Raw genomic sequence first — 24,712 nt, 5'->3', positions numbered from 1 at the left:
TTTTGTCACTTTTTGGAATGAAAGAATAAATTTATCTCGTGCTAATCATGATATTATTCTTAGATTTATATTAATCATAGATGCAACTATGTATATATATTATATATTCATGATATCAAGATCGTAGGATGATCGTTATATACGGGTTGCAGAAATCGAAAGTCAATATTATACACATGTATTAATAGATTCAGAAATGAATTTTTCTATTTTCTGTAATTTAATTTTTTTTGAATTTTATTTAAGTTTAATTAGATATTTTTTCTATTTTTCCATATGAAACTTTAAATCAAATATAAAAATAACATATGTTTTAACAAAAACATTTGTTTTCAGACTTTGAGGTTGTTTAACAATTGAAATTGAAATGAAAATTCATTTGTTTAGTTATATATTCGAATTTGGCAAAAAAAAACATTAACATTAATATTAAAATGATTTAAATAATATTTATATTTATATTCATTAATAAAAAATACATTTCATCGTTTTGATGTTTGTTCTGTGAGAACTGATATTTTCGATTCGTATTTCTTATTCTTAATCACTTTCAAGATTTTCTTACGATATTTTTCCCACGTTTGTTCATTAAAGCCATAATTAAACCAATCTGAAATGTCTGCATCGGGCGCTGTCCATGGCTTCGCTTCAACTGTGTTCGGTAATGATGATAAATCATAACTAAAGATGGACTTCGTAGGATCAGAAGGATGAACTCCCATCGGATTAACAAGTTCCCATGGAATACGATTACCGCTAGAAAAGATTTCCGTGGGCGTAATCATGGCTGCGTAGTTACCTGTCGGCGTGTAATGTGCTTGCGTAGAATAACGACGTTTAGCTGCTTCAACTGCTGCTGTTTGTGTAATGTTCTCATCTAAAGATACTTTAATGTCATCATCATCATCACTACCTTCAATTTCATCGTCATCATAATCATCTTCATCGTCTTCATCATCTTCTTCTTCACTTTCACCTTCACTTCGTTCTTCTTCATCTTCATTATCATTGTTTTCTTCTTCATCTTTATTATGTTGATGTTCTTCTTCTTTTTGTTCGCTCATTTTAAAGTTTGGAAAGCAAACAGACATTCTGAAATATGGAATTGAAGAAAAATATCAAAAAATTATTATTTCACTATATTCAACCATTATTCTTATTAAAATTCAATGTTAAAAAAGAAGGGAAAAAAATCAAAAGCTATTTATTTATTCAAAAAAATTAGTATCGTTTAATCTTTCTTCTTTTGAAGAACTATCTTGAGTTGAATTGACTTTGGATCTTCTTTAACGCCATTATTCTCTAAAAGCCCTTTGACAATAAATGCTGGAAGATCGATATTATATACTTTTTTTTGAATGGTAACTTATAACTTGTTTCTTTTTTGTTCTTGTTTGTCTTTCTTATCTTTCTTATATTTTTTTATCTTTCTTGTCTTCCCTTGTGTCTTCTTTTTTCTTTCCCTATACTTTTTGCTTTCGTCTCTTCTCTCTCTTCTAACTCTTCCACTCATTTTTGTTTTAACGGTCTACAAATCCCATTTTTTCTTTTTTCTCTCAAAGATGGAAATAATTTTATATTAGTAAGCATATCTATATTCACTTTCACTTTGCTATAGTGGAAATTGATATGAATAAGGTTTTCAACAGATTAATTAGAGCTAATTTATAAATTTGAAATTTTTTTTTTATATCATCAAATAACACCAAAAATATGGTAAGTGTATACCTGTGATAACATTAAAATAACATTTATTCATGTTTTTTGTGGCATTTTGTTGATTTCAGCCGGTATTTTTATTGAATACTTTACATATATACAGAAGAATGAATGATCTTTTCCATATTCAGACCCCGTCTCCCATGAAAATAATTAGTGGGATGCTGAAAATCAAACATGTAAAACAATTTATTATTTTTGGTGTTTCAGTATGCATATTATTATGGATATTCAGAATTGTCTCTTTGAAAACTCTGCTTATCACCATTGTTTTATGCATGATCCTTGCTCTTTTGCTTTCCTTTTTTGAAAGTGTTTGTCGTAAGCACAGATCTTCAGAAGACATTGAACCTTTATTTGACACAGAGGAAAACAAACCATGGTTTGGCAGCACACAAGTTAGGTACGATCTTCGCACATACTCAAAAGATGACTCATATGACAATTCTGGAATATGTGGAATATGCCTCGAACGCCTTCGGGATGGCTCTGAGGTTGCCACTCTTCAGTGCTGTCACAGCTTTCATCCCTCTTGTATCGAAAAGTGGGCCAAAGTACAAGACTCATGCCCATTGTGTAAAACATCTTTTATATAGGATTAGTAACTTCTGTTTTAGATTAAGTATTTTGATTTCTCAACGAATGGAATGTAAGGAGCACGTCCTGTTGGGTACTTGACGTTCTTTGGAAGGATGTTCTTCTTGAGATATGCTTCATGATTTGATTCCGCACGACCAGTGATAGCAGCCAAAAGCCAAATTCCTGCAGTAGCAAAGCCGAATCCGAACGGGAAGAAGAAAATGTAGCTAAGCCATTCGAGTAATTCGAATAAATAATGTGGACCGGAAACATATTCGAAAAGAAGACCGTGTGGAACTTGGTATCCTTGGTCTCCGGCTCTTCTGAGTGCGCAAAGCTTGTAATCGAAGAATGCGTTAGCAATAGCAAATCCAATGAATAAGACTGAAAGTAAAATTTGGATGGAACGATCAAGCTCCTTACCGCTGAAGATCATAAGATGGGAAAATGTGAGTCCAACAAAGAAATTGCTGCAGAAATAGAAGATGACAGATTCAAGTGGCCATGGTTTGGAGTATGTTTTACGGAACCATGGATAAATGAGTGTACGGTGGATGTAGTGGAGCAAATAAAGGACAGATGGTAATGAGAATAAGTCACCATTTGGATAGAAAATCTGTGAATAAAAGAAAATAAGAGGTCCCGGTGAGTTTATAAGAATCACAGCAATCCTATCCTTAATTTCGATTTTGAAAATAGATTTTCCGCGAGTGTATGTTTTTCCATATGGTATTGTCTTGAACGTAACAAACACCATTGCCAAAATTGACAGAACTAATGACACTTGCAAGAAGCGATCAAAGAAGTCAACCCTTACACAGAGCATAAGGAAATCATCAAGCAGTGGAATCATAACACCTATGGAAACAAACCGTCATTCTTCATTCAAAAAATAATCAACTCATCCTCCAAAAACGCCATCAATATTAAGCAATAACACACTATTTTAATCTCACACTTACATTCCAGATGAATACCTTATAAGCTGACTTCAATTTGATCAATCGTATAAAGATGTATTTTTATTTTCTTCTATTACCGTTATTGCGACGGTTAAAGAGGTTTGATATGGCCTTTCGAAATGGTACACTATCCAAAAACAAAGAAATTCTTCTGCAAATTCTGCAAGAAACACACAACAGTAAAGGTAACACAAGCTAGTCGTGGTGAAGAACGTAAGGTCGCTCTCGGTCGTCGTAGGTATGATCGTAAGCAAGAAGGTTTCGTGGGTCGTGTTAAGCCATTCCTTCGTCGTAGCAAGAAGACATCAAAGAAGATCAGCCTTCGTTTCACATGCCAGCAATGCAAGAAATCTTCAATGTATTGCCTCGGTCGTCTCAGGAAATTCGAATGGATGGTTGACAAGAAGAAGAAGCACGCAGAACCAACATGGTAAAATGCATTTTATCTAATTTTACAAATTGAGTTTATTATTTTTTTTTCACTTTCCAACAATGTTTACATTGAACCCTTCCTTTGCACATGTGATAACTGCGTAGCCATTACGGTGGTTGTCTGGTGAAAATTCTTTGATTGAGCCATATCTTCCTTGTTCATTTAATGAATATCCATTGCAATGTCCAACCAAAAGGAAGTCTTCATTGGCAATTTCCTGGTTGAATGCATTCTTTAAGGAAAATACAAATGATTCAACTTGGTCAGGCTTGACAGGAAGTGGGTTTTTAACATCATGTGTTAGATAAACATTTGGAATTGTGCCAGGTGGAGGAGCTGGATGCTTAATCTTTAGCATGAAATCATAAACGACATGGACGTTGGAACCTGGTTTGTTGTATTTCATTTCATACAAGATTTGACGATTTTGTTCTCCTCCCATGATATAAACTGGAAGAGGGATTTCCTCTAAAACATGTATAACTTTCTTAATTATGCTTTTGGTTTGTTTTTCATCTTTTTGGAAATAAACCAAATCACCAATTAATAATATACATGTGATATTTTCTCTAGATATTATTGTCATAATATTTTTCATGCATTGAGGGATAGATTTTGTCAAGGGAAGAGTCTTACCAAAAAATTGATCTGATAAAACAAGTGCTTTCATATTTACAGTGTGCTCAATTGGAAGTGTGAAAACAGTTGTCTTAAGGTTGGTAAATTCTTGCGGAAATGGCTGAATTGGAGCCTGGTCCTGCCCATCTAAAAGAGACATCCTTAACTTTGAGGTTAAAAAGTGACACTGTGTCATATTCCGATGAAAACGCATTGAATTTTTCGATGTTCATTCACCATGAGTTGCTAACTACTATTGTAACTATCATTAAAATTAATACAATTAAAATGCCAAATGAACAAAATAATGTCTTTAATAAAATATTTAATTTGAAATCATTGTATCATTTTCTAATTGAAATTTGAATTAAGTATACTTAGACATTACTCCGAAAAATTATACATGACGCTTTACAATCCATTCTAAACCAGAAAAAATTTCTTTTGGAAAATGTGAACAAACACCCTTAACCAACGTTGGATGTGCTGTATAATTCTCAAGACGTAACTCCCTCTGTATCACTTCAACTGGAGCACTGCCTTGAATATCATTTTTATTTGCGAAAACAAGAAGTGGGATAGGTTTTTCTTTAATTGGAGGGAGATCCAAGAAAGCATGAAGTTCATCTGCTGCTGTAGAGAATCTTATGTTATCACTAGAGTCAATAACAAAAATTATTCCGTTGAGATTATCAGCATATTGTTGCCAAAGAGGTCTTGAGTTATTTGTACCGCTCATATCCCTGAAACGAATTCTAAACTCATGGAATGGAATCCATGGATTTGAAATACCATCTGTTGGATCTATTTTTGTGGATTGACACTAAAAATTAGAAAATAAAAAAACGATTTGTGGTTTCAATTGGTTGATTATTGTAGACTTGCCAGCGTTGTCAAGTCCTATAACAATAAAATTCAGGTCAGGGCCGTGGAAACACATTTTATTACTTTTTCCTTCCTGATATTTTAACGTTTTAGGAGTACCCTAATTTGAAATGAATATCAAGTTAACTTGCTTTGGTATGATCAGAACAGTTTATTATAACCAAGTTTATAGAAAAAATTAAAGCGTGTCAAAGCAAATCAATGTATACATATTATAATATTTGATCACAATATTAATCATTTGAAACTTTAATCAAAATAATAATCAGTACAAAGACAAGGGCAACTGCTTTAGCTTTCAAAAGTAATTGTTACCTATGATATTTAAACTTTATTGTGATTCCAAAATTATTTAATATTACTAAGAAATTTTAATGAACTATCAAATTGTTTCTTTTTATGATCACATTATTTATCAATCAGCTATTTTCAACTCTTTCTTTAGCTTAGTGTTCATTTCCCTATAAATTTCAATCTCTCCATTCAGACTATTTACATCTCCCGCAAGTTTTCTATTCATTACCAATGCCTCTTCATAAATGCAACATAGTTCAGGCATACCTTTCTTTGCTTTGACTCTTCCATCTGGAGGCCATCTGTTTCTTATTTCTGCGATTGCAATTTTCCTTCTTCTTAAAAGCTCTTTTTTCTTCTCTAATACGCTGCACTTGTCTTTATATATGTCAAGCAATTGTTCATGTTCGATCCATTCCTTCTCGAGATCTGATGTAAGTTGAAAAACTTCAGGGTTATTTGACTGAGCTTCTTCAATTTCATGTTTTGTTTCTTTCATCTTCTTATTCAGTTGATCAATCATTTGTTTCTTCTTTAGAATAACTTTCGCATGATCGCTTTTGAGGGCAGAAATGTCATTTGAAAAATCGGTTTCTTTTTCTTTGAGTGACAAAAGTGACGCTTCTAGTTGTGAAACGTCACTTTTTTCTGACTCCTCGAGCGATTCGTTGCGTTTTCGTTCTTCTATAGCTCGAAGGTTCTCGGATTTATTAGCAATGCCGTCTTCTTCAAGTTGTCCACTGATGTTTTGAAGTGTAGAAATAAGTTCTGATTTCGAAGATTTGGATTTATCGATATTTGATTGTATTGAATCAAGATCGCCTTTGAGCCTATAATATTGAGAACCTTTGAGTTGAACTTCAGAAGTAAGATCGGATATTTGAGTTTCAAGTATTGGAATTCGACTTGAATTTTGCTGATGAAGATTTCTAAGTTGAGAATATGATGTCTCTAAATCAGTAATTTGTAGAAGAATAGGAGCAGATGGAGGAACTCTAAGACATAACTTCTCGAATTTGTTGATCTGTGTTTGTAAAGATTCTGCGTCTTGTTTGATTACATGTATCTGTTTTCGATTTTCATCATTCGTAGCATTTAACTCATCCTCTGTTTTCATTAGGTCTTCGAACTTTTTGCGCAAAATCTTAATTTTATTTTCGAGTTTTTGGATCTTTCTTTCAGATAAATCAAATATTGACTTCTTTGAATCAGAACGCAATTGATTAAGCTTGGCCGATGCATCTTGAAGTTCTTTCATTTGCCTTTCTTCTTCTTTTTCATTTTCTTTTGTCATTTCCTTCATTTTATTTTGCAATGAAGGAATTTGAGAGTTTTGTTCTTTCAGCTCATTAATCTTGGCTTGATATTCTTCGCTTTGTTCTGATAAGGAAACAAGCTTTTCCTGGAGAAGCTTGAAATCCTCTTTTGATATCATTGAAGAGGAAACCGTTAAAGCTGTAAGACGTTAAAATTATTTTCATCAAGAAAAACTTAAAAAAACAAAAATTACTTTAAATAAGTTCATAAGCAAACATTAGCAATGTTATTAAAGTAAAACTAAAATGTATAAAAAAACATATTTATTACTTTCTTTGATTTCTCCGATGTAAGTTATTAGTTTTTTTATCAGAATACATTTGGCGAAGTGCATGCTGCTTGTATTTGTAAGCTTCCCAAACGAGTTCTGTAAATCCATAATTAAAATAATCAGGCATTAATTTTGGTGTCTCTCTCCACGGTTTTGGCTCATCACCTTCTTTTTCTTCCTCTATGGTTGGAACAAATTTTAGGTTTGGTAAGGCAATAAAGTTTGTTGGCTTAAATTGCTGATGATGTGCAGCAAGAGAAAAAAATGGATCATATCTTTGCCTTTGCTCCTCTTGAATTGGCATGTGTACATTCATGATGATAGCAACCTCTTCTTCATTTTCGGTATCATCTGTATAATCAGAATCGCTGAAGTCCTCAAGCATATGGACGGGATATGAAGGGTAATTTTTACCCATAACCGATACAAGCACTTGAATTGTTTGTAATCGTTCTTATTATTATTGGTGCTTTTTTATTTTTAATTCGTTATAACAATAGCAAGAAAGAAAAAGTAAGCACACAAATATCAGTAGAATGTGTTGGTATTCATTTTAGTGATGAAAATGAACGAGAAACTGTTAATCAAGATATTATTATATTGACTCTAATGAGAATGAGCAGTAGTTATGAAAAAAAAAAAATTAGTAAATATGCGGGAGATATTTTTTTTATATTTTTTCTTCATAATGAATTGATAAATTTTAGTGTACATCAAATAATTAAAATGAAACTTTAAAAACTTATGATGGTGAATTTAAAAATTAACTTTATACATTTTTCGATTTTTTCTTACGTCTCAATAAAGTTTCAGAAGATATAATGAAATAATAATTAGTATCACAATTGTAGTGTTACACTTAGGAATCATTTTTTCAATGTACAGCAGTATAAACTCGTAATTACGTCAGTTCGATTCATCCGCAGTAGCAATTTCCAAAAAACAGCCGATAGAAATAAAAATCACTTTTACTTGTTCGCCTGAATAATTTTATATATGCGTGCTAACAATCCGTCTAATTGCAGTGGGCTAGACACTCCCTGTGCCATTGCCATCTGCGTCAAACCAATTTCCTTAAGAATCAACAATTTTAATTTCTCGCCAAATATCAAATCTCTTCTGGCGGCCTTAAATAATGACTGTACTATATCTGATGCGCTGTGGCCTCTCATTTCTAATCCCGACAACACAGTCAATGCTGACCTTAAATCCTCCTTTCTCATCGAATCATAAATTTCGGTCATCGCCGTAGGATTGGGCGCATCGACTGTGTTTTGCACATTTTCGGGATTTATAAATCCATAGCGTATGGCTGTGGCTTGTAAACCATTAACGGCAGTACGCATATCTCCATCAGATAATACAGCAAGCGCGTCAATGCCTTCTTTGGTAAAGCCTACGTTTTGTTGTTCGCAGATTTGTGCTAGTCGTGTCGCAATTTCACCTTCTTCGACTTTGGTAAATCGAACTATTGCACATCTACTTTGAATGGGTTCAATAACTTTGTCGCTCATGTTGCATGCAAAGACAAAGCGTGTTGTGTTGGAATATTTTTCCATGATTCTACGCATCGCTTGTTGTGCAGCGGGTGTCATTGAATCTGCTTCATCTAAAAGTATAATTTTGTGACGGCCTTGTGGTAGGTTAACATGTTTCTTGGCAAAGGATTTGATTGATTGACGAACAACTTCAATGCCTCGTTCATCTGATGCATTTAATTCAATAACAGCTTCTTTAACAAGATTACCAAGAAGCTCATTGCAAAGACAGAGAAGTGAAGTGGTTTTACCAATACCAGGTGGGCCTGTTAAAATAAGATTTGGAATGTTTCCTTGAGATGCAATAATTCGAAGTCGTTCAACAGCAGCACGATTTCCAACAACATCATTTAACACTTTTGGTCTGAACTTTTCTACCCATGGAATTTGTGCCATTACAAATTAACAAGCTTTAATAAATAAACGTCTTAATTAACGGTTTCCAATAAACGGTTTAATTTGAAATATTTCAATTTGTGAATATTTTGATGAATTTCTTCTTCTTTAGTTTGATTATCATTTAAATCCTTTTTTGAATAAAATGCAAAATAAACTAAATTACTTATAATTAAATTATATGAACATGGGAAATTCGAATCAAATAATTTCATTGTTCTTTATATTGTTAGTTCAAGATTTTCTTGAGTTAAATTAAAAATCATTTGTTCAAATTCAATCAATAATTTTATGGAAGGAAATCGGACTTTTGAAAATTTATTATCATTTTTATGATGATATTATTCATTGAGTATAATTTTTTTATGAGAAAAATGAACTTAGATGTGATGAAGTGTTGACAATTATTTTTTCATTTAATTTTTATTGACATTTACGAAAATTCAAAAAAAGAAATGGGAGCAGACCTTTCAGCATCATTTGATCAGATAATGCCAATATTTACAACAGGCTTTTGGAAGGTGCATAGTGCTGTAAAGAAAAATTCTGGGGAAAAGGTATCTCTCTGGTTGTTTGATAATCAAAAAATGCTTGATCAAAATAAGCAAAAAACAGACAATGAAAAATACTTAGAATCATGCATTTATTCTATCCAGCAAATTCGCAAATTGAGACATCCACATATTTTAAAAATTCTTGAAGCGAACGAAAATCCAAAACAAATTGCTTTTTCAGCCGAGCCAATTCATTCATGCTTGGTCAATGAAAGGAGCTTAACAACGGATGAAGTAGAATACATTGGGAAACAATTAATTTCTGCATTAGATTTCCTTCATGAAAATGCGAATATTGCTCATTTGGGTATATCTCCTACGTCCATTGTTTTAACCGAAGACTTAACCTTAAAATTATGTTCATTTAATTTTTCATCGTCAATAATTGGCGAATCGTACAAAGTATTTCCAAAATATGGGAATTGGAATCCATCTCCTTTTCTTCCTGATGTAAATTTCTCAGCACCAGAACTTACATTAAATCAAACGATCACAAAGTCAGCCGATATATTTAGTTTTGGAGTAGTTCTAATATCATTATATATGCAACGAAACTTATTTACATGTAAATCTCCGCATGAAATCTTACGAAAACTAAGCGATGAATATACTTTAACAATTCCAAATGTAACAGAACCGATTTCCAAACTTCTTAAATCATGTATTTCTGTATCTCCTGAAACAAGGCCATCCATCATCCAAATAGAGTCTACACTTAATTCAGTTCAAACGAAAGTTTACCAATATATCGATAACATATTAACCAAAAAACCTGCGGAAAAATTCAATTTTTATAAGTCGTTAATTCGGACATTGGATATCTTCTCTGAAAGAATGAATAGGATTAAGCTTATGCCCCTTTTCATGAAGGAAACTTTGGAGGACGAAAGGTACTGCCCTGTGACGATACCGTTAATTTTTCAAATCGGTTCTTTGTATACAAAAAGAGAATTCAACAACGAAATTTTGATACCGTTATACCACTTTTTGACCGTGACAAAACCGCCCGAACAAATGCTAGCGGTTTTCTCAGTTTTGAATATTTTACTGGAAAAAGTGGAGCCTGAACGTCATTATGAAGTAATTTTCCCAATATTTCAAGCTGCATTAAAACCTGATACTGATATAAGAATACAAAATACAGCAATTGCTTATTTACCATTAATTCTTAAGACAATCAATTCAAGCGTAATAAGAGAAGTTATTATTCCAAAACTTTGTAATTTAATATCAGAATCTGATAATGAAGATATCATTGCTAACTCTATTTTGACTTTAAGTGATTGCCATATGAAAGTTGATCCAGATACATTTGCGGAAATTTCATTGCCAAAGATAACAATCGCTTGGGGCAAATTCAAATCAACTGAAATCGCTGACGCAATTGTTTCACTTTTAAAGAAGCTTGACGTTACACTAGAGGTTTCTTTACAGAACATAATTCCTTTGGCATCAAAAATTCTTTCATCACCAAATTATTTATCTCAACAATCACAAAAGGACCTGATTGAGATATGCCAAAATACATTCGCAAATGTAATCGATGAAAGAAAACTCGAGAAAAATAATATTGATCGCAAGCAAAAATTGCAGCCAAAGCACACAAAGAATAAACCAATGGCATTGACGAACCCTAGCGCATCGAATTCTATTTGAAAATAATATTATATAAAATTTGTAATTTTTGATTAATTATTTTTAATTTTTATTTAATAGAGTAATGCTATTAAATTTACTTCCTAAGAAGAAAATATTGTTTAATGATAAAAATGATTTTCGAAAAGAAGTTTTTTCTGATTTCGATTGAAAAAGAAAGTATATGTTTTTGTCATAAGCCTATAAAAATGCTTAGCTGTGTTGCTTTCATTAACTTACTTTAATGTGAGATTACAAAAATATTCTATTGATATCAAATTTAATACATTAAAATTATTGATAACATTTAAAATACTGCTTTCTATGTTTGCTGTTTGATACCTATATTCTAATTAATAGTTAGGAAATGAATTTTCCAAACTTGGAACAATTCTGTTGTGTACGTTTAATTATTAAAGAATGAATTATCAAGACTGGAATCAACAAGATGTTGCAAAACAGCTAAAATTGCTTGGCTATGGTCAGTATGCAAATGCATTTATTCAGAATGAAATTTGTGGAATTCATCTTCCCTTAATCACAGAAGATCATCTCAAAGAAATGGGTGTAACTTCAATTGGACACAGAATTTTGATGATGCGTCGTTTTTCAGACATTGTTAATGGGAAAATTACCAAACCTGCGTCATCTACTCCAACGAATGATGATACAAAATCACAACAAAAAGATAATTCTCGTCAAACAACGCCTATTACATCTTCCGTCAAGCCCAAATCCATTCTTGGCCAATCCAATTCAACCACCTCTAAAGAACTTACGTTCAATTTAAATCCGAAAACCAATATAACATCCTCAAAGCACGATTTAACCACATCAGATCAACCAACAAAGCCCACTCTTTCCACCAACTCACGATTTAGTTCCACCGAGATCCAAGTTTCTGATCCAACAGATGAATTAATCACGTGTCAATATTGCGGTCGTAAATATCAACCCGATGCGGCCAAGCGTCATATTCCTGTCTGTGGTCGAATTAATGGTCGAAATCGCAAATAACGAAAACATAAAACTTATTTTACTTTTTATTATTTTGTTTTGAAACAACAATAATTTGTTCTATAATAAACAAATATTCCGCAGCTCTTTGTCTTACCTGTCTTAACGGCGACTGAGCCAACAATTCCAATCTATTTATTAAACCTTTTGGCAACAAGAAGTGCAATCTAAAGAACAAATGGAAAGCGCATTCAATTAATACACTTTGTGACTCGGAACTTTTCCTTGAGATTGTTGATGGCAACAACAATTCGATGTCTGTAGCTCTTTGTGACCAATCACTTACAGCAGTAGCTAAAGCGTAACCGAATTCATCATCCGGAGTATCGATCAATGTATCGACAGTTGTCTTACATAACAACAGCTGCGTTTTCTCGTCTGTTATATCGCGTATAGCTTTCGCCAAATGTTTTGCGATTCCTTTGATCCCAAGTTCATATAATTGGAACAATGTTTCGATGAACTTTTCGCCTTTACGTGGTATATAACGTAACAAGTGTTTCGCTGTACTTGAGCTTTTAGTTTCCTTAATATTGGCCAAGATTTCATTCAAAACAGAAACTTTATCAGGTATAAGTTGATACTTAATTTGTAGCGCGGAACTCGAGATGTATTTGTTCGGGCTTTGCGATACAATCGATATTAAGCCAGTGTCAACACGAAACTTAGGTGTTAATGCGGATAACGCATTTAAACATAATATCCGATGGTTTGGATCTTCATCAGATGCAATGATCTTATTAATTTCGGACCCAATTTGAGAATAAAGTGAACAGTCGCCGGAAAAATGCGATAGAAGTGTCGCAAGATCAATTAATGATATTAATTCGGTGTGGTGCGATATGTAATGCGGTAACGCTTTGATGAGTTCGCCTTGTAATGTGTCGTCGTATGGTAATAATGTGATAAATAGTCGTGAAAGTTTTGTGAAGTAATGCGGAGTTGAAAGCGGCACTTCAGTAACTAATGTGGATGTGAAACTTTGAACGCGTTGTGGATTGTCTTGTGCAATCTCACAAAGCATGCCAAGCGCTAAATATTTGGTGGATGGTTGGAAAAGGGTGTTTTTAAGTAATGAGAGAAAATCTTCGATAATGGAATTGTCTTGACGATACACATTAAAAATTGAACAAAGTGAAAATTTTCGGGCAACGTCCGTAGAGGATATGGCTAACGTCTTTAATTGTGCTTTAACTGTATCATAGACAAATGGATTAATAAATTTACTTAACGCATTTAAAGTGGAAGAAAGAAGTGTAGGGAATTGAAGTGTTGCTTGTATTATGGTTGGGAATAAATCAATGTATGATAAATACGGATTAAAAAAGAATGACGCAAAACGATATCCAATGATTTTGACGGCAAAGTCTTCAGATGATAATAGATTTAAAACATCAAAGCCAAGAAATGATAAGTCATCATAACAATATTTTGATTTCATCAACTTTAATAATGACGTGGCGGCTTGAACTTCATTTTGCGACTTAAGAGAAATATAGGTAGAGTTTAAAATATTTCCATTTGGGTCCCCAAATATTTTTTCTCCAAACGGGAGATGAGCCCCAAGAAAAGAAAACATTGGAAGACGTTAAGAAGTAAACGTCCGTTTGCACAAACCGACATTAAAAGTAATTAAAAACCATTTTTTATGAAATAAGTCCACTTGAAATACATTTTATTGTGATTTCAGTTGTATAGAGTTAACTGAATGATCAAAAAAGCTGATTGTAAAATTTTAAATTTTTCCAAAAATTAGAAAATGAAATTGCATTTTTATATTTAATTCATTTTAAATGCAAATGGAAGTAATTCAAACTATCTAGAACGCACAAAGGAAATAGTGAATGTTTTCTAATTGATTTCACATGTTTTCTAACTCTCACCAAAATTATTTTTTTGTTTACTGTAAACAGTTGCTGCAAAAGGCCTTAGGCTTTTTCTGCTGATCCCCTCTAAAGTGCACATAAGGTACTCACCATCCTGGAAGAAATCCCTAATGATTTATCACCAAAAAAAAATTCTCTTTTTTTTCAAAGGTTTATTCTCATAATTCACATCACTTTTTGAATATTGAGGTTCAGAAAAAGTTACAATTCACTAAAAGCGCCATTTTTCATTCAAAAATTTTCTCGAAGATTAGCAACTCCTAATTTCAATTAAAAGCAACACGCATAAATTAAAAAATCCATTTCACCAAAATGCATAAAAAAATGATTAAAACAAAATAAAAAAGGATTTAAGAAAAAATTGATTTTGAAAATGTATTAATCAAAATTAGGAATCATGTACCAATTGTACCCATATGCTTTACGCCAACAACAGTATGAAACCCATAATCCATAAAGAGCAGGATATAATGTAATGAATGATAAGAAGATTATTGGATATATTGACTTAAAGGTATTTTGAAATGCAATGTCCAACAAAGCGCAAACCCATATTGTTGTTAAAGTGATACCTACAATGAAAAGAAATATGATTAAATAAATCATTTTAATTTGTGTTTTTGGAGGTGGATTCCCTGCTTTAATCCACCTTTTTATGTCCTCTAGTGTTGCCTTTAAAATGTATGAAACTGAAAGAGAATCATTTTGCTGAAATTTTTTATTCATTTTGACCGTTTAAGATTTTATCTTTTTGAAAGAGATTTTTCTTGGCTTGATTTTGTCAAGTTTATTGAAAAGTGACGTTTCTTAATTTGATGAAAGTGTAAGTTTTCCAACACACTTTACGCTAGTGACTGTGAGCGAGTGTTTCGCCAATTGTTATGTTATAGTGCACAAACAAAAAGAATTATTATGTTTGTTTTCACCAACTTTTACTTGGCATCTTCTTGACTTGTGTTCTTTGGAGCACGACGCGGAGCGCGGCGATACCTCCTTCTACGGCGTGGTGCATCAAAGTCACGACGAGCAAATCGGACAATAGATTCACCGCCCTTAAGTTGGATTGTTTTCCCATTTTTGACAGCAGCCTCTTGGTCCTCTGGAGAGCTAAGTTGGACAAATGCAAAGCCTTTTGATTTGTCTGTATTAAATCTAATTATGTGAGTTTGCTTTGGATTAAACTTAGCAAATGCATTTAAGATGTCTTGCTCTGTTGTTCCCTCTGGGATTCCAGCAATAAAAATGGTGTCTCTCTTGCGTTCAGCGCGAGCACGAGCTTGTTGAATCTTTAGTTGACGACCTGCAATTTCAATTGGTGTTTTATCTTCAAGGGCCTTTTTGAAGGATTCTTCAGATTCAAACTTTACAAAGCCAATGCCTCTTGAAAAGAAACGACCACGATATCTTTCACTTAATATACGTGATGATGCTATATTTCCATATTTTGCAAAGGCTTCTTTGAGTTCGCCAGCAGTAACCTTATAGTGGATGTTTCTGATGAACAGCGTGTTTGGATCGAGAGGAGTTGTCATTCCGAGTGTCACTTTTGTATGGGTTTTTTAACGTTTTTTGACAGATGCATAAAAATTCAAAACGGCAGTTGATATTAAGGGCCAGATATCAATTCAAAATAAAAAAATTAAAATGTGAATATCTTTGTCAATGATTAAACTATATTAACTTAAATTTGAAAATTAGTAGTGATTAAAAATCTTTATTATCAATATTTCAACAATTTTTGCATGAATACTATCCTCCATAAAAGTTTTGAAATTTGTAAAGTAAACTTGGTTTCTTTCTGACTTCCATAAATTTTAATGAATTTACTCAAGATTGCACATAAAAAAACTTCAAATAATTTATTAGCATTGATGTTAGCATTCCCAAGTGAAAATAATCATTTTACTTTAAAACTAGTGTGAGGTAATGAGCAGCGGTCTGCTTATGATGAGAAACATGAACATGAAAACTTTTTATAAACAAGTATAGGGTTGGGAACAATGTTGTGCAATTATTGTTTTTAAATGGATTATTTTTGAAGTTTATAGAAAAAACACAAAAGTGGAATGTTGCACGATAATCAATGTAACGTTTTGAAATTTTACAGTTGAAATATTGTATAATTTATACTTCTTATCGGATATAAAGTATAGGAAAGTGATATGTGATATGAAATGATACCATTTTCACAAGAAGATCAGAAATTATTTGTGGACTTAATAACAAACTATAAGTTTTAATAATATCATTGGTTTAAATTTCAACATAACGTCAACTGGAATGCTTGCTAACATTAAATAAGAAAAAACCTAAATGGTTGATTTATTAATTTTTAAGGATTTGGATCATTTGCATATTGAACTGAAACGTATGGGACTAATTTTTGGAATTCATCATAATTTTCATCAAAATATTTATACATCAATTCTTTTCGTCTTTTATAATCACGTTCAACAGGCTTTCCAAACACTTTAGAGAATATTTCAGCCAAAGAAAAAATCCTTATTAGTGTAATATCATCTTTTATAATTGATTTAATCAACTTTTCTCCATTACTTCCTTTAAAATTAAAATTACCCAAAATAGCTTGAGTTCTTTCTCCCTCAGAAGCCTTTCTTCGACTTGGTAATTTTTTTTTTACACCATTTTTACTTTCCATTGTTGTTTTATGAAGTGATTGTGCACGCCCAATACAATTGCCCACAAATTCAAAAGTTTACAATAAACATCGTTCGAAAAGCTTTTCGCACGTGCGCGTGTACGTGTAGCCGATGCCCATTTGGAAAATTTACCAAATATTCCATAACAATTCACAGCGTGGGCCGAAAATTTTTTAATTCATTTCAAAAAAACGTTCACACAAAGACCAATGTTATGAAAAATCTTATTCAACGAATGTAATAAGTTATTAACTCGAAGCAAATGTGATCGTTGTTCTTGAACTTATTATTTTTGTAATTTGATTTTGAAATGATAAAAAAATTATTCACGTTGACGATAGGATATTTCAATTAAAAACGATCGTGTTTCATTGAATTTTCTATCGGAACTTATGCTATTATTAAACTAACTTTGTTCTACTGAAAACGCATCAATCAATAAAACAACAACCTGAATTCAGAATGTTCAAAGATATTTTAAATGGTGGTCCTTCAGTTGGTGAAATTATGATGTGGTCAATGCCAATTCCTTCTAAATTTCCATTGATTGTAATGTTCTCACTTATAATAACAGACACATTAGTTCCAATTGGAATAGTTTGCCCTTCTTTAAGGAAAGCTTTTTCTTGAATTGCATAACAATTTTGAGATTTAAATAGTTCAAGATCTTGATGAATATCAAACTCGTTAAGTGCACACGAATCAGTAGCGTTGACAGTGCACTCATATAAGGAAGAATCATCTTTTGTCTTCAGAGATTCAACATGTGAAATTTGAGAAATAAAAGGAATATCAAAGCTAATAAAATACTGCGCAAGTTCTGGAACTGACTCCATTAGTTTGTCACATTTATATTTTATAAATTTTAAACATTTTGAATATGAAATTTCACAATTGGTTTGAAAATCATCTTCAATAAAAGAAAGCTCTGCTTCATGATCTTCTTGTGCGCGTTCTTTTTTAATCTCCGCCAAAGTATCGAGTTCATTAATTTTATTTTGATATGATTGTTTAATTTGATCAGCTATTTGAATAAAATAAGAATTATCATGTAATTTTAAATCATTTATTTCTGCAACAATATTTAATAATCTTGCTTTCAATTGCTCAATTTCATTATTATTTTCTGTTTCCATTAGTCTGGGCAAAATTTTATAACAATTAATTCAAACAGACTTTCTCAAAATATCAATGGAAAAAAAGATTCATTTTGTGAGTTGGAAAAAACATAAAGCTGAACAAGCTCTAATACAAGTTGATTCAGTTTTAGAAAGCCTTGTTAGTGATTTAATTTTTGAAACAATCATTGATTATTACCGAAAAAGATATGGATATCCAAATGCTTTGCCTGTTCAAAAAATATTACAGAACGAACCAGTGATTCCAGAACCACCAGACAAGCGCCCACCATTCAAACTTGAAACAACAGATGCTCGAAGATTTCAAAGATGCCCTGTTTGCGGGGAGCAAATTGATGCTCCAAGATTCACAGCACATTTAGAAGAAAGGTGTTTTAAAAACTCACCTGGGAAACTGGAGATTATAGCAAGATATTTCGAAAATTCAAATGCACAATGAACTATATGATTAAACATACTTTTATTTGTTACGTTTCATTATTTTTGATAACATTAATTTGCTTTAAAAAAATGTTTTTTTTTTTTTTCTTCAATAAAATATTATGTCACTTTTACATAAACAAATCCCATTGTTTCGATAGTTTATAACCAAGTTAAACTATCCAGAAATCACTAAATACAAGATACTACACTTAAGCAGATCTCTTTTATTTCAAGTGAAGTCTATCAATGATACATTTTCACAAAAATGCAAATTCAAAATGTTTTAACAAGTAATCGCTATCAAAGAAAACTTATTTATACAAACCCTAAGCTTACGTAATGGAATTGCCATCAGAAAGCACAAAATGATTTTAAACCAAATTTTCAGATACTTAAAAATTACACAAAAGGAATTCCTTACTCAGAAAGCCACACAATTTGTAGTCAATACCATATAAATCGCGTTGCAGCTTATCCATTTTCTATCTGTTAAACACTTTTCTCCGATTTCTTACGTTCGTTACTCACACAAGCCCCAGAAATGCTCAAGTTCAAAAAGATTTTTTTTGTTAATTAAAAATTTTTTGTTTCGTTTGTGCGTCAGACGGAGCCATTGAAAAGAACGCATCAAAAAACCGCATTGAAATTTCAGAACTCCGATATATGTAAAGTGCGCAAATCATTTTCATGAGCAAAAGAATCGAATTAGTTGGCTACGGATACAATCAGCACTGTGACTTAGGCAATTCAGCAGCGCCCACAATGTACGGGTACTATGAAATTGATCTACCAGAAAGTGTTACTGGGATCAAACAATTAGCATGTGGAATTGCATATTCCATATTACTTGATGAGAACGGAAATTTATATTCGTGGGGGAAACTTGCGTCAGGTGTTAGTGGTTATCCGGCGCATGATACGCCAACACTCATTACGTATTTCAAAAATCACAATATCAAAATTTCTTCGATTTCATGTCGAAATGCACATTGTGGTGCGATATCAACAGAAGGCAAAATCTTTGTTTGGGGCGATAATCGAATGGGTCATATTCCAGGTCCAGAAGTAATATATGAAGAAGAACCATTAGAAATCAAAATTGATTCCGATTCATCGCCAGTCCAAATTTGTTGCGGAGGATATTTCACTATCATTTTGCTTAAAAATGGCGAAGTTTATTCCTTCGGATTTAATCAAGATAATTGTCTCGGACAATTAGCACTTGTTAATACATGTTTTCCAAATCCAAAGAAAATCGATCAGTTTTATTTCAAGAATTCACCAATCATTAAAATCGCTGCTGGTTGGACTCATGCCGCAGCCCTTTCTGAGAATTATGAATTGTTTTCTTGGGGAAGAAATGAATCTGGTAGACTTGGGCATAATGAAGGTAAACATATTTCACATGTAATGTTTAATCCAAAAGGTAAAATATTGGAAATTGGTTGCGGCGATACAAACCTTATAGAATTCGATGATTGTAATGAAATTAGAGCATGTGGATGGAATAGAAAAGGTGAATGTGGTGTCGGAGATCATAAAGTTAGAAGAACAATGAGACCAATGAAAGAAGCTGAAGGTGTTAGACCAATTTCATTGATTTGTGGAGCAGATGATACATTGGTTATAACAAGAGAAGGTTTCGTATTTGCAACAGGAAATAATGATCATAACAAAATTGGAATTGGAGGTGATATGGAATATACAAACTTATTAACTAAGGTACCAAACTTGTCGTGTGTAGTCGCAGGTGCTGCTGGTTACCAGCATACGATATTGGCAATGCAATATTGATACCATTAGTAAATTGATTTATTGGAAATAATTTGAACATCAAATCTTTGATGTAAATTTTGAATAAATTTCTTTCGTTTTTTTTGATTTGTTTTAATGTTTAAAGTTTTAATTCTTTTTTTACTGCGATTATTTGATTATTTATATCTGTTTAGTTCATAATTGGTATAAAAACTAAAAACAAATTGATGAAAATTTCAGATTCTGGAATTTTTATGCATAATTACGGAATTGTAAAATAAATTGTAAAGTTTACTCAAATAAAAAATTGTTGTCAACAAAAAAGTTAATAACAATAACATATGGGAACATTCAGAATGTTCAAACAAGAGTAATCCAGTTAGGAGAACTTATTGACATAATTACTTCGAATTTATCAACAATTTCGAAAATGTCTTTCACAAATTGTATTCTCACAAAAGAAGATTTTACATTTATTTGTCCGTTAATCCCTATTAAATTAAAGGAACTTAGTATGGAAAACTTAGGGATTGATCCTAGTTCAATTAATATACTTTCAAAAAAAATCATTAATCATAAGATTCAAATTTTAAATTTATCTAATAATTCGATTGGAGATGAATCCATTTGGATGCTTCTAGATTTTCTTCAAAAAAACACCGAATTAAAATCAATTTCGCTACGAAATTGTAAATTAACCGGACAAGGAATTTGGCCTCTTTTAAATATCATTGGTTCACGTGACTTTGATTTGATTGATATTTCCGAAAATAACATTGGATCACTTGGAGCTGATTATATTTCACAATTTCTTGATACGAACCCAAACATTAAATTCTTTTATTTAGATAATACACAATTAAGTAGTGGCGATGTTGAAATGCTTTTTGACCACGTCAATAGATGCACAAATATAACCAAATTCTCAATGACCAAAAATTCTTTAATTGCATTCCGTGAAAAATCTCAAAAAATTATTGTTGATATGATGAAACAAATGGAATAATGGGGTACCCCGTTTATTAACGTATTCTTTGTCAGGGATTTATAGTTTTATGCAATTGAAGTGATGGCTGATGATTCAATGTTGGTTCATTCAAATGAAATATTTTGTGCTACTTGTGGCCGCCAAATATTGAATGAAAGCTATGTTAGGTGTTTGCGTTGCCGAGATTTTGATCAATGTTTAGAATGTTTATCATCAGGTCGAGAAGTTGATAAACGTCATCAATCTCATTCCTTTGTATTCGTTAGCTGCAAAAATGAACCCAAGTCACTTTATCGAGAGAATTGGGAAACAAAAGATGAACTTAATTTATTAGTTGGAATCAAAAAATTCGGTCTAGGAAATTGGGAAGAAGTTTCCGAATTTGTTGGGAACAAGACGCCCGTTGAATGCGAAACTTACTACGTTCAAACATTCCTCAAGTCCCCATCCGCCCCAAAACCAATTTCTGAGGTACTTCCGCCTTGTGAACTTCCTCCGCCCCCTCCCTACGATACAAAACCGCAGCCCTCGGAATACGTTAAGTTTCTCAAGAAACAAAAACTTTCCAATCAAAAAGCTGTACCTGCCGAATTTAACGGTTACATGCCTTATCGTCATGAATTCGAGATCGAGTTCAACAATGAAGCAGAGCAAATAATAGCAAATATCTCATTCAAAGACGAGCCTGAGACAGAAGAAACATTTAGAAAAAAGATACAAACTTTACGTTGTTATAATTATCAAATTGAAGAAAGAAGAAAAAGAACTCGAATCATCGAAAATGTTGGAATGCTTTATGAAGAATCCGAGCCTTTTGATAACGAAAACTTACATCCTGATTTATTTGGTGGCGTTTCACTCGATGACAAATTAATTGACAGAGAATTTGCATCTTTGATACAATTCATAGGATTTGATAAGGCTAAACAATTAGCAGTCGATGTACGGAAGCAAATGGAATTAAAACGGAGGTTAGAAGAGAGATATATTTGGAAAGCAAATTCCATCAAAAATCAACGCGAAGGCGAATTATACTCAGACCTAATGAAACACATAAAGACAGGCATCATCCCACAGTCAGAAATCAAGTATTGGAATGAAAAAGTTGAACAATATAATTTGAGAATCAAAAATCAAAAAGCGAAAATACGGAGCGAAAACTTAAGCAAAAGCGAGCTTGGGCTGTGTAGTCGCGAGTCTATAAGTACGGAAACATATAAAATAATTAAAGATGTACTGATGAGAGAATCTGTGCTCAGAAACGAACTGACCAAGGAAGAGGCTGTGCAGCTCGCGCCGGACCAAAAGTCTGAAATTGAGCCAATATATGATTTCTTGACTAACGTCGGGTGGATAAAAAGTTAATTTTTGTAGTTTTTTTAATTCATTTCCATGTAAAATGTTTCTAGATAAGGGCATCTGCAGCCCAATAAAACATTTGTTAATTTTTTTGACAAATTTAAATAAAGTATTCATTTTGAAGAAGCTGTTTTCAAAATAGTGAATTGGAATATGAATTCGTACATTTGTTGTTTAGATTCTGTTGCACAAATTTTAAAATGTGATAAAAAATTATGAAATTGATCTAGAAGAAATTTTTAACAATCTTTTAACAAGAATCGCTGAAGATTTTGAGAAAAATGATTAATCATAAAATTTTATATGAAAGATATTTTTTAATAACTTATCATATTTTTTAATAACTTATAATATTTTATATACAATGAATGTGTTATATATGATGTTACATCTTATAATGTATGTATAATAATATAATATTTAATAAATGTTAAACACAATGAAAATGCAATACATAAATATGTTATGCATGATGTTATACACAGATATGTTATATACATATATATTTAATATACTCAGATATATTATACATAAATATTTTGTATATGATGTTATATATAATAATGATGTAATAAAATTGCAATATGCTTGTTGTTGAAACCTTCTGCCCGAATCTTTCTTTAAATGAAGTTGATTAACTTGTTGCAAAAGTGGAAAGAATTTTTGAAAAATATTATTAACAAATACATAAGCTGTATTACGAATGCCTAAAATAATAATAATGAATAAAGTGCGAGTTGCCTCAAAATATTTTATACTTTCAAACATTTTACTTACAGATGAAAACTTATAATGAAATTTACACAATCATTCTAAAAATTCAATGATCGAAAACCGTTTGACTACATAAAAAGTTATTTTAGCTATATAGAAGATAATGTGTTGTTCTTCTCAAGATATTCTGACTTGATCAAGCATATTTAATGTTGTTGATCAGCCATATTTAATAATACTAAAACTATATATTAAATTATTTTGGAGGGTACATAGGTCCATTATAAAAAATGTATTCAATAGATTAATGAATAATTGTATTTCAAGATCTTTATCAATTATTTCTATTATCGAAACACTTTTTTCCACTATAATAGTTATATATATTTAATGAATATGTTACAAGTTTTTGTTGTTGAATACTCAATCCTTATCGTTTAAATATCTTTCTCTATCGTCTTATATTATCATTAATGATTATTAATAACTTGTTAAAAATGAAAAAGAGAAAGGCATTTTATTGAAAAATGATTTTATATTGGAGAAAGAAAACATATATGTTCTTGAATGAATTCATAAAAAACGTGCGTATACGAATATATGCAAAAAGAATTGCATTTTTGAATTGGGGCTCTGGTTCGATCCACTGACGCTATGTTTTTTTAATCTTATAACCGCCATAATGAAACTTGTAAGGATAGCAAAAATCTTATTTTCAATTTTTTCTTTTGTCATTTTAATTACATACTTTGATGTTATCCCGAACATGTTATCATATAGCAAAGAATACCAATATATTGCCAAAGCTATTTGGCTCGCAATCTTCGCAACTTCAGCATATGTACTTAACTATTTTAGGTGCGTTATACGTCCAAGACCTTCACAGAAAATAACACCAGATAGGTGGTACACAATTTATCCAACAACAGTTTGGCTCATTTTCCTTTCATATTTTCTCTCATACATTTATTTTACACTTTCGTTATGGCAGAGATATCGCTTTATTAGCTTTGTTATTTCAACACTCGGTTTTTCGATTCTTTTTGACATATTATCAAATTAAAATTTACATATATATTCCCTATGTTCTCATGCTTCAATTTTTTTAATGAACTTCTCTTAAATATTAAAAAATTGTTTTGTTTGTATTTATTTTTTAAATTAATTATTTAAAAAAAATTAATTCGGAATAATCATACTGAAGATCTTAAAAATTTTTTTTAGTATCAGTGCTGTCTTACACGAATTTCATATTAAAATATGTTCGATGTTGATATAAAAGAATACGTTGATAATCAAACAATGCGAAATTCTCATCCAAAATCTTCTTTAAATATTTAACACTTTCAAGTAATCTTTCCATGAAAATAAGAACCTAAATTTTACGTATTTGCTGATCGATTTTTGCAAATCCTAAATCCGGTCGAAAAAGAATATGAATCTCTTAAGATTTAGATAAAAAATTCGGTGAAGTAAACAATTCAATTTTTCAATGAAATTTGATAGCAATGAACTTTTTCATAACAAATCAAGCTGACGGTTTTGAAACGGTTATTTGTCATTTTCTAAC

At 31.6% G+C, this 24,712-nt stretch overlaps 15 protein-coding genes across 15 annotated transcripts; 6 read left to right on the top strand and 9 right to left on the bottom strand.

Annotated features, from left to right (window-relative positions):
• Positions 1-482: 482 nt before the first annotated feature.
• GO595_009361 (polyadenylation factor I complex subunit fip1-like protein) lies at positions 483-1,064 on the bottom strand (the record flags this gene model as incomplete). The annotated part of the gene is made up of 1 exon (XM_067923038.1): positions 483-1,064. One exon carries the CDS (start codon positions 1,062-1,064, stop codon positions 483-485), a length of 582 nt encoding a protein of 193 aa, XP_067770363.1.
• A 1,268-nt stretch (positions 1,065-2,332) lies between these two features.
• GO595_009360 (DUF1295 domain-containing protein) lies at positions 2,333-3,151 on the bottom strand (the record flags this gene model as incomplete). The annotated part of the gene is made up of 1 exon (XM_067923037.1): positions 2,333-3,151. One exon carries the CDS (start codon positions 3,149-3,151, stop codon positions 2,333-2,335), a length of 819 nt encoding a protein of 272 aa, XP_067770362.1.
• Positions 3,152-3,379: 228 nt separating this feature from the next.
• On the top strand, positions 3,380-3,694 carry GO595_009359 (60S ribosomal protein L44; the record flags this gene model as incomplete). Its single annotated transcript, XM_067923036.1, has 1 exon — positions 3,380-3,694. One exon carries the CDS (start codon positions 3,380-3,382, stop codon positions 3,692-3,694), a length of 315 nt encoding a protein of 104 aa, XP_067770361.1.
• Positions 3,695-3,739: 45 nt separating this feature from the next.
• Positions 3,740-4,135, bottom strand: GO595_009358 (Ser/Thr protein phosphatase; the record flags this gene model as incomplete). Its single annotated transcript, XM_067923035.1, has 1 exon — positions 3,740-4,135. One exon carries the CDS (start codon positions 4,133-4,135, stop codon positions 3,740-3,742), a length of 396 nt encoding a protein of 131 aa, XP_067770360.1.
• A 573-nt stretch (positions 4,136-4,708) lies between these two features.
• Positions 4,709-5,050, bottom strand: GO595_009357 (ADP-ribosylation factor family protein; the record flags this gene model as incomplete). The annotated part of the gene is made up of 1 exon (XM_067923033.1): positions 4,709-5,050. One exon carries the CDS (start codon positions 5,048-5,050, stop codon positions 4,709-4,711), a length of 342 nt encoding a protein of 113 aa, XP_067770359.1.
• A 561-nt stretch (positions 5,051-5,611) lies between these two features.
• GO595_009356 (uncharacterized protein) lies at positions 5,612-6,925 on the bottom strand (the record flags this gene model as incomplete). The annotated part of the gene is made up of 1 exon (XM_067923032.1): positions 5,612-6,925. One exon carries the CDS (start codon positions 6,923-6,925, stop codon positions 5,612-5,614), a length of 1,314 nt encoding a protein of 437 aa, XP_067770358.1.
• A 148-nt stretch (positions 6,926-7,073) lies between these two features.
• GO595_009355 (pre-mRNA 3'-end-processing factor FIP1-like) lies at positions 7,074-7,496 on the bottom strand (the record flags this gene model as incomplete). Its single annotated transcript, XM_067923031.1, has 1 exon — positions 7,074-7,496. The coding sequence occupies one exon, from the start codon at positions 7,494-7,496 to the stop codon at positions 7,074-7,076; it is 423 nt and encodes a 140-aa protein (XP_067770357.1).
• A 550-nt stretch (positions 7,497-8,046) lies between these two features.
• GO595_009354 (P-loop containing nucleoside triphosphate hydrolase protein) lies at positions 8,047-9,012 on the bottom strand (the record flags this gene model as incomplete). The annotated part of the gene is made up of 1 exon (XM_067923030.1): positions 8,047-9,012. One exon carries the CDS (start codon positions 9,010-9,012, stop codon positions 8,047-8,049), a length of 966 nt encoding a protein of 321 aa, XP_067770356.1.
• A 455-nt stretch (positions 9,013-9,467) lies between these two features.
• Positions 9,468-11,222, top strand: GO595_009353 (protein kinase; the record flags this gene model as incomplete). The annotated part of the gene is made up of 1 exon (XM_067923029.1): positions 9,468-11,222. The coding sequence occupies one exon, from the start codon at positions 9,468-9,470 to the stop codon at positions 11,220-11,222; it is 1,755 nt and encodes a 584-aa protein (XP_067770355.1).
• Positions 11,223-11,621: 399 nt separating this feature from the next.
• GO595_009352 (mapkkk cascade protein kinase regulator ste50) lies at positions 11,622-12,218 on the top strand (the record flags this gene model as incomplete). The annotated part of the gene is made up of 1 exon (XM_067923028.1): positions 11,622-12,218. The coding sequence occupies one exon, from the start codon at positions 11,622-11,624 to the stop codon at positions 12,216-12,218; it is 597 nt and encodes a 198-aa protein (XP_067770354.1).
• A 19-nt stretch (positions 12,219-12,237) lies between these two features.
• On the bottom strand, positions 12,238-13,797 carry GO595_009351 (uncharacterized protein; the record flags this gene model as incomplete). The annotated part of the gene is made up of 1 exon (XM_067923027.1): positions 12,238-13,797. One exon carries the CDS (start codon positions 13,795-13,797, stop codon positions 12,238-12,240), a length of 1,560 nt encoding a protein of 519 aa, XP_067770353.1.
• Positions 13,798-15,036: 1,239 nt separating this feature from the next.
• GO595_009350 (RNA-binding protein) lies at positions 15,037-15,636 on the bottom strand (the record flags this gene model as incomplete). The annotated part of the gene is made up of 1 exon (XM_067923026.1): positions 15,037-15,636. One exon carries the CDS (start codon positions 15,634-15,636, stop codon positions 15,037-15,039), a length of 600 nt encoding a protein of 199 aa, XP_067770352.1.
• Positions 15,637-17,955: 2,319 nt separating this feature from the next.
• On the top strand, positions 17,956-18,342 carry GO595_009349 (uncharacterized protein; the record flags this gene model as incomplete). The annotated part of the gene is made up of 1 exon (XM_067923025.1): positions 17,956-18,342. One exon carries the CDS (start codon positions 17,956-17,958, stop codon positions 18,340-18,342), a length of 387 nt encoding a protein of 128 aa, XP_067770351.1.
• Positions 18,343-19,013: 671 nt separating this feature from the next.
• On the top strand, positions 19,014-20,120 carry GO595_009348 (regulator of chromosome condensation (RCC1)-like protein; the record flags this gene model as incomplete). The annotated part of the gene is made up of 1 exon (XM_067923024.1): positions 19,014-20,120. The coding sequence occupies one exon, from the start codon at positions 19,014-19,016 to the stop codon at positions 20,118-20,120; it is 1,107 nt and encodes a 368-aa protein (XP_067770350.1).
• Positions 20,121-21,165: 1,045 nt separating this feature from the next.
• Positions 21,166-22,434, top strand: GO595_009347 (Myb-like DNA-binding domain containing protein; the record flags this gene model as incomplete). Its single annotated transcript, XM_067923022.1, has 1 exon — positions 21,166-22,434. The coding sequence occupies one exon, from the start codon at positions 21,166-21,168 to the stop codon at positions 22,432-22,434; it is 1,269 nt and encodes a 422-aa protein (XP_067770349.1).
• Between the last annotated feature and the right edge of the window lie 2,278 nt (positions 22,435-24,712).

This window comes from Histomonas meleagridis (genome assembly GCF_020186115.1).
Source record: "Histomonas meleagridis strain 2922-C6/04-10x chromosome Unknown contig_9, whole genome shotgun sequence".
NCBI lineage: Eukaryota > Parabasalia > Tritrichomonadida > Dientamoebidae > Histomonas > Histomonas meleagridis.
The sequence above is the reverse complement of the archived record's forward strand: the minus strand, read 5'-3'. Positions and strand labels throughout refer to the sequence as shown.